The 13,512-nt window shown below is 45.9% G+C and overlaps 1 protein-coding gene across 1 annotated transcript in view; it reads right to left on the reverse strand.

Annotated features, from left to right (window-relative positions):
- Positions 1–13,512, reverse strand: part of POLA2 (DNA polymerase alpha 2, accessory subunit) — a 29,156-nt gene that overhangs the window by 6,184 nt on the left and 9,460 nt on the right. Inside the window, exons 11-15 of the mRNA XM_083591803.1 lie at positions 12,714–12,838; positions 11,533–11,571; positions 9,818–9,891; positions 8,934–9,039; positions 4,787–4,893 (exon numbers count right to left, since the gene is read on the reverse strand). Of these exons, the coding sequence (XP_083447929.1) occupies positions 4,787–4,893; positions 8,934–9,039; positions 9,818–9,891; positions 11,533–11,571; positions 12,714–12,838 (451 nt within the window). The remainder of the gene's footprint in view (positions 1–4,786; positions 4,894–8,933; positions 9,040–9,817; positions 9,892–11,532; positions 11,572–12,713; positions 12,839–13,512) is intronic.

Below are 13,512 nucleotides of genomic sequence, written 5' to 3' on the forward strand. Positions count from 1 at the left end.
CAGGTTAAGAACTTTGCTTCAGAATGAGAAGAGAAATCGTGCTCCGGTGGCAGCGGGAGGCCCCATTAGCTAAAGTGGTGCTTCAGGTTAAGAACAGTTTCAGGTTAAGAACAGACCTCCGGAACAAATTAAGTACTTAACCCGAGGTACCACTGTATTAAAATTGCATGACAAAATTACACATATGGGTAGGCTTGCCTAAACAAAAAAAATTTTTTAGCAGGCACTGAAAACAATACAGCAAAGGTAACTGGCTAATATCAAGGGGCAGGGAGTTCCAGAGATTAGGTGCTGCCACACTGAAGGGTTGATTTCTTGAAGATGTGGAACGAACACAATGTGGCACTTGTAAAAGTGCCACTTCTGCAGACTGAAGTAGGTTGTGTGGGCACAGATGAGGTGAGGCGATCCTTCAATATTATTGAATCATTAGATCCTAATATTCATCAGGGGAAGGGGAGGCATGGGGTGGAAAGAGAGAGGAGAGAAATGCAGCCCCCCTAGAAATACAACATTACTTTCCTGACTTTATTCTGGAGAAGAGCAATCCTCTTTCCCCCAAAATGAACAGTCCCTGGAGATCTAAAAATAATAAAGTCAGCACTGAGAAGACAGTTATAAGAGCCAACTGCCAGTTTTCCTGGTATTTCAGGGCAAGTTTAAGGAATTGGTTTCCCTGTTATGGGAAGTGGAGGAAAGGCAGCAGAATTTGAAGCTCCTGAGAGAGAGTCTAACTGGACTAATTCAATTAAGATATTTTTGGCATGTTTTGGCCTTTCTCCTCCACTGAGGGAAGTGTTTGAGGTAGTTTCCTTTGAAGGAGGAAGTGTGAGGTGACGTCAATTTGCCCCTTCCCTCTCTACAACATGGGTCAGGGAGACAAACTTCTACGATCTACAAACTCCCCCACCCCAATCTCCACTATGCATTTAAAGTGGTGTGACACCACTTTAAAGAGTTATGGTTTCCACACACCCCACCAAAGAATCCTGGGAACTGTAGTTTATTAAGGCAGCTGAGAATCGCCAGGAGATCCTTATTCCCCTCACAGAGCTACAGTTCTGAGAGTGGCTTCACAATCAACCCCTCTTTCCCAGGATATTATTATTAATTCAATTTATATAGCGCCCTTTATCAAAGAGATCCCTGGGTGGTGTACAATGTTTAAAGCAAATTACAGAACACCAGTGATAAAAACATAATAAAAAGCATACAGACACACAGCCTAATAATAAAATAGTCATCAAAATAACAGTCCTCTCTCCCACAGGTCATAATTTAATAGCCATAAGCCTGGGTAAAGAGGAATGTTTTGGTCTGGCGCCTAAAGCTATTGCAGTGTTGGTGCCAGGGGGAGAGCTTTCCACACTAGGGGAACCACCACAGAAAAGGCCTGTTCTCTTGTTATAAAGTAACATGACAGAAGACGACACTGTGAAGGAGAGAAGGCCTGGGCTGGAGAAAGAGAGAGATGCAAAAATTTTAACCCACTATACTTCCAGAGGACATCTAACTAGTGTACAGAAATAGAATATTAAAAAATACAGGTCATGAACAGTATTGAAGCATAAAAACCCAGAAGTTAAAAACTTCAGGAAACAAAAGAACAGGCCACTTTGGGAGAAATGAATGGAAAGAGCCTAGCTGCAGGATCAGGCCCACCAGGTGCCTTATCCTGTTCTCATAGTGACGAACCAGAAATCCCAGTGGGAAGACCAAAAACAGGGCATGAGTACACCATGCTCTCCCCGCTTGTGATTCCTTGCAACTAGTGTTCAGAGGCATATCAAGGTAGAACATAAACTTATCCACCATTGATTTGTCTAATCCTCTTTTAAATTCCAAGTGCAGTTGCACCGCAGGTGTGCATTAATCGCGTGATATAGGCGGTTTTAGTTTCAGCCCCTTTCTTAATTATCCCTAGCATGGAATCTGCTTCTTTCACACCAGAAAGACACCTCTGTCGAGTTATCCACTACACCTGAAGGTCTCTTTCCTGGTCAGTCACCACTGGTTCAGACCTCATATGAAATAAAGATTTTCAGTGACCGTCAGAATCATAATGTCGGGGCTTGTTTCCCTCCTGAGGGAAGAGAATTCCGGAGAACTGGTGCCACAAGGCTAAAAACATGACTTCGAGTCGCAGCACGCTTTTTGCTCAGATGTGTGACGCCATCAACAGATGACGATGGCGCTGACTGAGAAACGGGGAGCTGTCTCCCCATAAAAGAGGAAGAAAAGAAGAAAAACACATGGTGAAGGGAAAAGAGAGGATGTGACACAAACCCTCAAGGCAAAGGATGACTGCGATGCTTGATTTACTTAATGACAGGCCATGGGCTGCTGGCACCAGCCGACATCTGAGGCACGCCACTTGTCAAGAGATTTTCTCAGGAACTTCACTTTGAAGTGAGACAGACTCTTTCTTTCTTTCTTTCTTTCTTTCTTTCTTTCTTTCTTTCTTTCTTTCTGATCTTGTCTGGAGATCAACCCATCCAAATGACTGATTCATTGGCTAAGACAGAAAGAACTCTGCATACACTCAGGAGCACCATATTTGGGATGTAGGGAGCCAGACCATTGCTCCCTCGGTATTGCCTATACAGTGGTTACATATGCTTCAGGTTACATATGCTTCAGGTTACGGACTCCGCTAATCCAGGAATATTACCTCAGGTTAAGAACTTTGCTTCAGGATGAGAACAGAAATCGTGCTCCGGCGGTGCGGCAGCAGCAGGAGGCCCCATTAGTTAAAGTGGTGCTTCAGGTTAAGAACAGTTTCGGGTTAAAAACAGACCTCCAGAACGAATTAAGTACTTAACCCGAGGTACCACTGTACTGCTCTCCAGATTTTCAGGCAGGGGACCTCTCCAGCTCTTCACCTGGCACCTAAAAGGTTTGCCAGCCGAACCTCCCTGGGGAGAGCATTTCACAAATGGGAAGCAACTGCAGAGAAGGCCCTTCTTGCGTTGCCACCCTCCAAACTGCTCCTGAAGGAGGCACATGAAGGAGGGCCCCACAGAATGATCTCAGGGTCTGGGTAGGTTCATATGGCGAGAGGAGGTCCTTGAGGTATTGTGGTCCTCAACCGTTTAAGGCTTTATAGGTCAAAACCAGCAGCAATTTGAATTGGGCCCGGAAACTAATTAGCAGCCAGTGCATTCGGGCCAGAATTGGTGAAATATGCTCAAACTGTCTTGCCCCGGTGAGCAGCCTGGCTACCAAATTCCATGCCAGCTGAATTTTCCGAATTGTTTTCGGGGACAGCTCTACATGTAATGCGCTGCAATAATCTCACCTCGAGGTTACCAGAACATAAACAGCAGCAGTTATCTGGACAGGGGCAGCCTAAGGGCCACAGCTGGACCACCAGCCAAAACTGGTGGAAGGCACTCTGTGCCACTCAAGCCACCTGAGCCTCAAGTGACAGCCAAGGATCCAGGAATACACCTCCAAGATATGTACCCTCTCCTTCAGAGGGAGTGTAACCCCATCAAGAGCAGGCAACCTCCCAGCCATCTGGTCTGGGGAACCCCCACTAACAGTGCCTCAGTCTTTAGTCGGATTGAGCTTCAGTTTATTAAGGACTGAAAACTTCTGGACTTTTTGGCATGAAAGAGAAAATGAACTTGTAATGAATCCATCTGGATTCAAAGATTGAAAAAAATATATTGGCTTATAGAAAGTAGTACTATATTTAGAGGACAGAGAACTCAATGTCTTTCTTTCTTTCTTTCATTTCTTGTTTTCTCTTTTTTCTTCTGCTCCTTTTTAGATTATATTTTTAAAGCATTTCTTTTATTTTGGTGTATTATATTTATCTTTTGATAAGTACCAATAGATACATTTAATGTAAATGCAAAAAGCTCATCCCGTACAGAAGTTACATGCAGACTGTAGCGCTATCAAAATTAATAACACACACACACAGACCCCTCCAAAGGGTTTACAGCAGAAATGTGGACTGCACTTTGAAAGGCATTAGCAACTTAAGAGGGAATTTTGTGTGACATCAAGCCATGTGATTCCACAGCTCAGGGCTGACATTTCTTTCGCTCACAGACCGATTACACTTTTTGGATTCTGAATCACGCCTGATTCATGCTGTGTCATTTCCCCCCCCCCCCCTGCCATTATCACATCTTCCACATTCACAGCTGTCTGAAGATCAGCAGATACCCTTTTAAAAAGAAGCAGAAAATTACTCAAGGAACAATGACCACACCAAGGAGCTATATCCAGCACCAAACCACAGTACCTCCCAGTATGAATACAATCTCAGCCAGCAAATGGATGTTTTTGGGGGTGATTAATAATCCCTTCATTTTAATGCTGGAGATTTAAGGTTTTAGAACAGGGGTGGGAAGACATGCCTGGGGGGTGACTGCAGGCCTCTCTCAGTCCCCTTAGGACTCTCCCCACGGCCCTCACTGGGGCTGCTCCACACCCTCTTTGAGGGTTTCGGCCTCGCTGGAATGTGTCCATGAGCTATGGCAGTGCCTTTTATCTGTGTAGATGGGGGATAGAAAAGGGAGTGTAAAATTTACATATTTTTTTTTACTCAATTCACTTTTGCCTCTGGCACCACCCAGCAGTCGTGTGGCCCCCTGGAAGGTTGGCCAAGATGCAATGCGGCCCTCAGGCTGGGAAACACACACACACACACACACCTCATGGTTTTAGAGTTTAAGAGCATCCTGCATTGCAAGGGGTTGGACTAGATGTCCCTTGGTGTCCCCTTCCAACTCTACAGTTCTGCGAATCTACACCCCTCCTTTGAACATACCTGCTAATTTCTTCTGAGCCCATGTGAAAGACCAGGTCCACAGAAGTCAAGCCAAAAACCACACCGTTGATCTCCAAGGTGCAGGGGTCAGAAACGAAGAGAACCCTCTGGAATTGGAGAAAAGGGGAGAGAGGGTTTGTGCGGGCTGACCAAACAGCTCCCAAGTTGGGCATTCAAGGAGAAAGCACGGCAGAAGATTTTATTTTTATTTTTAAAGCAGGATAAGAGTCGGGGCCTAAAGATATGAGGCAGTAACAAAGCTCTTTCCTCACTACTTTGAGGGGGGCGCAGAGAGAAGAGACTCAGCACAGCTCAGGGATTCTCAGTTTGAATACCAGGTCACAATCATACATTTTCACGTAGCCTCAAGAGAATTGCTTTCATGGCTTTGGTCCACTTCCCACCCCCACCCCACTACAAATCTGTAAAATGGGACCAACGTAGACTCTACCTTATAGATCGCTACAAGTGTTTTGCTATTAACTCCCCTCAGTTACCATATTTACTCGAATGTAATGCGGCATCGAATCTAATGCGCACCTCAATTTTCAAAATCTTGAAACCAAAAAAGTACTTGCTGGTGTAAATGCACCATCAAACCTTATGCGCGCCCTGATTTTCACTACGCAATTTGGCCAAAAAAGGTGCGCATTACCTTTGGGTAAATGCAGTATTTCTTTATCTGCCACATCAGTATCCAATACCACCAAGGGGGAAGAAATGGGGATAATCCCGGTTTATCCACTGTGGTGTAGTGGTTATGATGTCAGACAAAGGCTGGGGAAGACCTGGGTACAAATTCCCATTAGGTCATGAAATTTCCTGGTTGGACTTGGGCCAGCAACATTCCCTCTGCCTTGAGTCTCACAAGGCTGTTTGAAAATAAAAGTGTGTGTGTTAGAAGCCTACACACTGCCCTATATATGTGACAAGGGTTAAGATACAACTCTGATAGAGGTCTTATTTCCTTCTTCCTCCTCCCCCTTTTCTAATTTTTCTCTTTGCTTCCCACCCTTCCTTCCTTTCCTTCCTTTTTCACTTTGTTTCCTGCTTTCTCTTTTGTTTTCCTTGAGATTAGTTTGGCTTTTATTGTATTCTAGATTGAAAAGTTTCAATTTTAAAAATTGATTTTATTTTATTTTTATTTTTTTAAAGGAGGATTCATGGAGGATAAGGCTCTCTGTGGCCATGTTCAACTTCCACTGTTGGCAACAGTATGTCCTGAAGTATCCGACCGCTGAGAATCACATGCGGGCAGCTCCTACTTGGGTGCTTTTTCCAGAGGCATCTGGTAGGCTACTATAAGAGCAGGATGCTGGGACTATAGCGGGCCTTTGGCCTCATCCTGCTGCAGCGCACTTCAGCCGCTCTTATGCCAAGAGTAGGGTAAAAATCCTTCAATAAGCAAATAAGGAAAGTAAGGAGGTGTGTAAGGAAGGGACACATTCAGAAAGGCCACAGACAAATATGGTTCCTGGTGGAAAAAGCTTAAGCTGCTCCAGGGAAACCCCCGTATTTCTGCTCCAGAGTAAATGACGCAGGACTTCCTGCCAAGGGGCTCCGACTGGGAATGCGCTCTATGTTTCCTCGGAAAGCGCTATAACCAAAACACACACGCAGCTGGACTCTGGGACAGCTGAGAAGCCCTTTGCTGCCTAAGATTCTCCATCTCTATCCAGAGCCTTAGAACAACATAAGAGCCCTGTTGAGTCAGGCCAATGGGGCCCCTCAAGCCAGCATCCTGTTCTTAGTGGCCAACCAGGTGCCTAAAAGCAGGAGCTGAGTGCAGCACAACTCTCCCCCCCCCCCCGCTTGCAATTCTCAGCAGCTGGATTTTCATGAGTGAAGGGAGAACCACAGCCTTGCCTCGCCCTTCATCTACATCCTGTTTCTCTTCACTTCTTTCCCCAAGCTCAGGGAAGGAGTCCGAGGGCCCTTGTGGGAGGGAAGAGTAAGGCCCTTGCCCAAGTCCTTAGATCGCCGATTCTGGTTCAAGTACACAATACTGGGCTGGGTGGGCAAAGATTGGGAAGGGCGGTAGCTCAGTGGCAGAGCATCTGCCTTGCATTCAGAAGGTCCCAGGTTCAATCCCTAGCATCTCCCCAGGTAGTATGGGGAATGCCCCCTGTCTGAAATCCCGGAGAAGGCCAATCATAGACCTACTGCAATGAATGGACCCATGTCAATTGATCTCAGTGGGTCATCTCTGAGTAGAGCATAAAACTACATATTTAAATGCAAATCACCTTTACCTATCATTGCCAGGTAGGTGATGATGGGAATCGTAGAACAAAAGCAGCTGGAGACCCAAGCACTGGTCTAAACAGAAGACTTTTCAGAGTGCAGCAAAGAGATCATCAGCTCCGATGAGCACACTTTTTTCTTTGTGACGAAAAGCGGTACAGGCTTCCAGGTCTCCCCACTACCCCATACCAAACCTGAGAGTTCACTAAAAGCACCTCCAAACTCCCGTCAGGAGCGAGAGGAAAACACCAGGTTCTGCCCAGAAGAGCACAGCCTACAGCAGCGCAAACACGGTGCCTTTTCTTCAGCTGGGAGCTCCCCCTTATGGAAGATGGAGCTTTTACACGGGATCCAGCTAAATGCTGCACATGCAGAATGCACCCACACAAGGAGTGTTAAAAGGAGGAAAAAAAATCCTTCATGTGTTTAGTGAAGGGAGGGGCGTGGCCAGCAGGAACACCCTTGCTAGCCCCCCCCCCATTTACTGAACATGCGAGGGGACTCATTTGAAGCGGGAAAGTTCTTAATTTAGTGCCAGAGCATCAGCTTTGCCTAGCTTCTCCAGGTAAGGCTGGGGAAGATTCGCTGCCTGAAACTCTGGAGTGCTGCTGCCAGTCAGTGTAGACAATATGGAGCTAGATGGACCCTAATAGCCAGACTCAGTACCAGGTTCCTATGTAGACCTCTCAGGTAAAGGTGTAAGGCAGGCTTCCTCAACCTCAGCCCTCCAGATGTTTTTGGCCTACAACTCCCATGATCCCTAGCTAGCAGGACCAGTGGTCAGGGATGCTGGGAATTGTAGTCTCAAAACATCTAGAGGCCTGAGGTTGAGGAAGCCTGGTGTAAGGCATACCCTACTGCAGCTAAGCCTTAAGAACATGTAACTGAGTTAATCACAGGTTCTTTCCCTGTTTGTCTCTGTTTCAGTCTCCTCCTTCTGTGCTTCTATGTTTGTTTTCAGATTGAGTCCCTTGGGGCAGAGACCTGCACCATCATCTTAATTCGTATACTTGCAGATCTCAGGGCAGTTTACAGAACAAAATCAAAATATAAAAACCACAAAATCCATTAATAAAAATAAAAACAACAACCCAATAACCCCCCCCCCCAACTCCACATTTTAAAAGGGCATAGGATGTCAATCAAATCAACCAAGTGCCTGGTTAAAGAGGAACATTTTTGCCTGGCTCCTAAAGGTGTATAATGAAGGTGCCAGGCGAATTTCCCTGAGGAGAGCATTCCATAGACGGGGAGCCACTGCAGAGAAGGCACATTCTTGTGCTGCCACCCTTTGGACCTCTCAAGGAGGCAGCACACGAAGGGCCTCAGAAGATGATCTCAGGGTCCGGGTAGGTTCATATGTAAAGAGGCAGGCCTTGAGGTATTGCGGTCCTGAGCCGTTTAAGGCTTTATAGGCCAAAACCAGCACTGTGAATTGGGCCCAGAAGCTAACTGGTAGCCAGTGCAGTCGAATCAGGATCGGTGTAATATGCTCAAACCGTCTTGCTCCGGTGAGCAACCTGGCCGCTGAATTCTGCACCAGTTGAAGTTTCTGAACCATCTTCAGAGGCAGCTCTACGTATAACGCATTGCAGTAATCTACCCTTGAGGTGACCAGAGCATAGACAACAATAGTTAAGCTATCTCTGTCCAGAGAGGGGTGTAGATGAGCCACCAGCCGAAGCTGATGGAAGGCACTCCAGTTAAAATTGATGTCTTCAGATGGACAAGGCTGATTTCTGGCCTCACAGAGAATCTGAGAAACTTCAGGGTTCTTAACAGGCTTTGAAAGCCACCAACCTCTAAGCTCCACCCGGCAGGCCAAAATACAGATATTCCAGCTATGCACATACGGACTCAAAACCTTTAAACAAAGGTACTGCCTTTGGATTGTAGGAAGCACCTGTTTGTCTTCTTTGGAGAGCTCGCAAGTCAAAGGCGGCTGGGGATAGATGCAGTGATGGTGGACGTCTCTCAGCGAAGGAACGATGACAAGGTGCGATCCAGCACTGTTGGGAAACAGAAGAGCTAAGGCCCCCTCCGCACTACACTTAAAATGCTCTTATACAGTGGTACCCTGGGTTAAGTACTTAATTCGTTCCGGAGGTCTGCTCTTAACCTGAAACTGTTCTTAACCTGAAGCACCACTTTAGCTAATGGGGCCTCCTGCTGCCACCGCGCAGGAGGTTCTCATCCTGTTCTCATCCTGAAGCAAAGTTCTTAACCCGAGGTACTATTCTGGGTTAGCGGAGTCTGTAACCTGAAGCATATGTAACCTGAAGCTTATGTAACCCCAGGTACCACTGTACTTTAACGGCTTCCCCCAAAGAATCCAGGGAGCTGTCAGCTGACAAGTTGCTTCAGGGAAGCCCACAAGGGAAGCCCGAAGGCAACAGCTCTCACTGCCTCTGAACCACTTGGTTTCTGTGGCCAAGAGATGGTGATGGGTCCCAGGTGCCACCATTCTTCCAGGTCTTACCCTCTACTGAAGCTAGGGGCCATCTTAAATCTAGTGGCACTGAGTTTCAGAAGATGATTATGTACCGTGTGAACAATTCTTTTCCCATCGGACCCTGCTTCTTACTATTAGCCATGGGGACTATGTCCTATAACAGCTGTCGGAGGCAGTCTCTCACAGCATGCCAGCTGCTTTGAGCCACAAGTGAGGAGAGCGCCGTTGCGTTTTCTCCTGCTTTCGGGCTTCCCAGAGGCATCTGATGAGCCCCTGCGAGATACAGGAGGCTGAGCTAGATGGGCCACGGGCTCTTCTCATGTTTTTGTTCTCACCTCCTTGTCCCTTCGACTATCATCTTCATGCACCTCTTGAAGATGTCTTCAAACGAGGCAGTGAGCTGAGAGTCCTTGGGAGAGAAGAAAAAGCAGAGGAAGAACAGGAACTCAGTGGCAGAACATTTGCTTCACATGCAGAACGTCCCAAGTTCAATCCCCGGTGTTACCAGCTAAGGAGGATCCAACCACAGACCAGGGGGAAGATCTTTTCATGCCAGAGACCCCAGATCGGCAAGATCCACAGAGGATAACGAGTTCACGGTTAGACCTCAAATATCTGAAAGAGCACCTCCATCCTTACAGACCCCCATTTTGGGTGATCAGAAGAATGGGCCCTCTTGTTAGTTCCAACACCCTCGGAAGTGCAGAGAATGGCGGCTCAAGACAGGGCTTTCTCTGTGGCAGCCCCCATGGTGGGACTACAGAGGCGTGTCTGGCAGCTTAATTACATAGTTTCTTACCCTGGCCCTGGACAGTTAAGGGATTTCCCACCCCCACCTCTCCTTAGAACCCTGCTTCATTTGTTTAATCTACACTCTTCTGTTTGGAACTGTTTTACTTGGCTTTTGATAGATAGATAGATAGATAGATAGATAGATAGATAGATAGATAGATATAGAGTATGATTCCATTGTTATGGATTCCATTGCCAGACACCTTATGGCAGAAAGTGGCTAAGAAATGTTAATTAATTAATTAAATGTTAGTAGGGAGGAGCAAATTAATTTTTAAAATACATTAATCCATTCTGGGAGTCTGTTCAACTCCCGAAACCATTTGAAAACCAAGGCATGGCTTCCGATTGGCTGCAGGAGCTTCCTGCACTCAAGCGGAAGCCGCGTCAGATGTTCGGCTTCCAAAAAACGTTTGCAAACTGGAATACTCACTTCTGGGTTTGTGATGTTTAGGAGCCAAAACATTCGGCAACTAAGCCGTTCGGGAACCAAGGTAGCACTGTACAATTAACCTTGCATTTGTTTGTTTCCTAGAGACTTGGGAAAGAGTACTGGCTGCATATTTTTATTATTATTACTACTGCTAACTTTATAATCCACCTTCCCTCCAAGGAGCCTCAAGGAAGTGGACATGGTTCTCCCTGTTTACATCTTATCCTCGGAAGAACCTTGTGAGGTAGACCAGGCTGGGAGACAGAGATTGACCAAGCAGGCTTTTTTGGGTGAGTGGGAAATCTGAACCCTGGTCTCTCCCAGGCCCTAGTGTGGCGCTCTAACCACTACACCACAGCTACCTCTTTTATGCCCCTGCCAAGGAAGAATTCTAGATTGCTGCTTTTTAAATAAAATTTGAAAATTAAATGAGAAGCTGGGGAGTTCCTAGAGAGAAACCTTTCTCCTGCAAGTACTGCTTTCCAAACTATGGCCCTGGATGTCTCCCAAATAAATGAAAAAACTCTCGCTTGGATATCTCTGGAGTAGATCTATGGAGTTTGTGAACAAAATGTGCATCCGATTTTAATCTAAGGAAAAGGTAATGTGTACACACACACACACACACACACACACAACTATATGTGATTAGTTAGGAAAATACTGTGTTAAGGACTAGACGTTTGCTTTAAGAATCAGGGACCCCCATACACAACTGGTTTCCAAAAAGGAAAGTGTGGGACACACAGTCAGCAGGGTTTCTAAAGGAAAAAGGAAAAAAGAAGACATGAACTGTCAAATCCATTCCCCATTTACTGAACTTACCTCAACTTGCTTGTGTTTTGCATCAAGGAAAGGCCCGAGCTGCAAAACAATCAAAGGAAATGAAGGTCATCAAAGAGCGGACGACAAGGCCCTAATTAAGCGCCACCAACATTTCTGAAAAACCTATCAAGGTCCCTTAAGAGCCCCGTCAATTAATAAAAAGGTAGCAGGACAAGGATGGAGTCACAGGAAAACTTGCTTCCTCCCCCCCCAAAATTCTAACATTTACCAGATGCAATAAGTATGACATTGACTTCCCATGCTTCGATGACTTTAATTATTCTGCCTTCCCCCTCCGTCATTAGAACAGTATCACAACCAGCAACCATTGTTTATTGCTATTTCATTTATTTCAACTACACATCCTTGGCTACTGAGGAGGACACAGACGGGCAACTAGCCACTTACTGATAACCTATATAGAGCAGAGGTTAGGGCCCGGGGGCCAAATGCACCCCCCTGCCTCTTCATTTGGCCCTTAGGATGCTTCTCGAGGCCACATCCTCCTTGAGTGTTTTGCTTGGCTGAAATGTAACCTTAAGAGCTTCACCCACTGCTCTGCCCGATTTTTGCCACCAGATTCTCAAACCTTTATTTGCATATGTACAAGATTCCAGTACGGTTTAATACAAAAAAATAAAAATAAAGAAAGAGAAATAAAATCCTGCATCTAACACCTAAGTTAGTGTTGTATAGCATTCACGAATCCTCATTGCGTGTTGCAGAAACCTAGCTAGTATCTCCATCTTAGCCCCATCCTGAGTAAACATAAGAAAGGCTACCTTGCATTCGCTTGAATGCCTCTCCCTGCTCACAACCAACTGATTAATGAACTTAGATCAAATTGTTTGATACCAGGGGTAGTTCGAAACAACATGTGCAACTGATTCTATTTGTGTCTGTCCATAGGGGCAGAGTCTCTCTACGAGTGGAGTTTTCTAGAACCTCCCCTATATCAATGCCAAGGGCAACACATTTTGTCTCGCCAGCATGTAGGTCCTGTGTTGATTCAGGCTGGTCAAAGGGGAGAGAAATGACGCCATTGGCTGTCCACCTTGCCCACCCCTTGGCTACTATTGGTATGTGGCTCCTGGAAGTTTGCCCACAAGCGAATCAAACCCTCAGGCTGAAAATGGGTCCCCCGCCCTTCTATAAAGCAACCACAGACGCTTCGCCCTTACCAGAATGCAAACATCTGGCTTGTCTCTATTAATAACGTCTATCAGGTCCAACATGGGGTCGTAGGTGATGCTGTCCGAGGTGGTATAAGGACCACAGGCAACGAGGACCATCTGCAGCTCTGGACCTGAAAAGGTTAACGGGCTTTGAAAACAGGAACTTCGCTTCCATTACGAACTAACCAAGTTCCTACATTGAGCAGATCTTGAGCTATGAATTCCATACAAGAGCAGAACCAGGTACAGGATACAAAGTTTTATCTTCCATTTGTGGGAGAGGGGGACAAATTAAATTGCAAGTTTCTAGTCCTTAGGGCAAGAAGGTGGGCGGGAGGGAGGGTGATAATCTCAGGAGCCAAACGCAAGAAGCCAATGAGAATTTCAGCAAGGTACTCTAAATGGATAGGCATATACCTTTCCAGTTCATAAAGAGAAGTGAAACTGTTTCCTTACCCTTTTAGGGGATGCCGTGCACTTGAAGCTGAATGTTGGAAGATGCAGGACTATCGTGCAGGTGTCATGGAGAAAGGGAACAGACCCTGAGGCGGAATGACATTTTTCCACCTGGACCAGGTGGGTGGGGCCTGGACTGACTCCAGCTACAGAAGCTGAGGTTGCTGAACAGTCTCAGGCTGGGGTATCATTAGGAGATCTTTTGTTGCTGTTACTGACATTTTTTTGTATATTTTTAGATCTTATTGTTGTGTACTTTTTGATGTGTTTTATTTATTGTTTATGACTACTTCCGGTAATTATGTGAATCTTTTCATGCTGTAAACTGCCTTGCGCACGGTTTTAACCA

This window comes from Podarcis filfolensis (assembly GCF_964270895.1).
Source record: "Podarcis filfolensis genome assembly, chromosome: 16".
NCBI lineage: Eukaryota > Metazoa > Chordata > Lepidosauria > Squamata > Lacertidae > Podarcis > Podarcis filfolensis.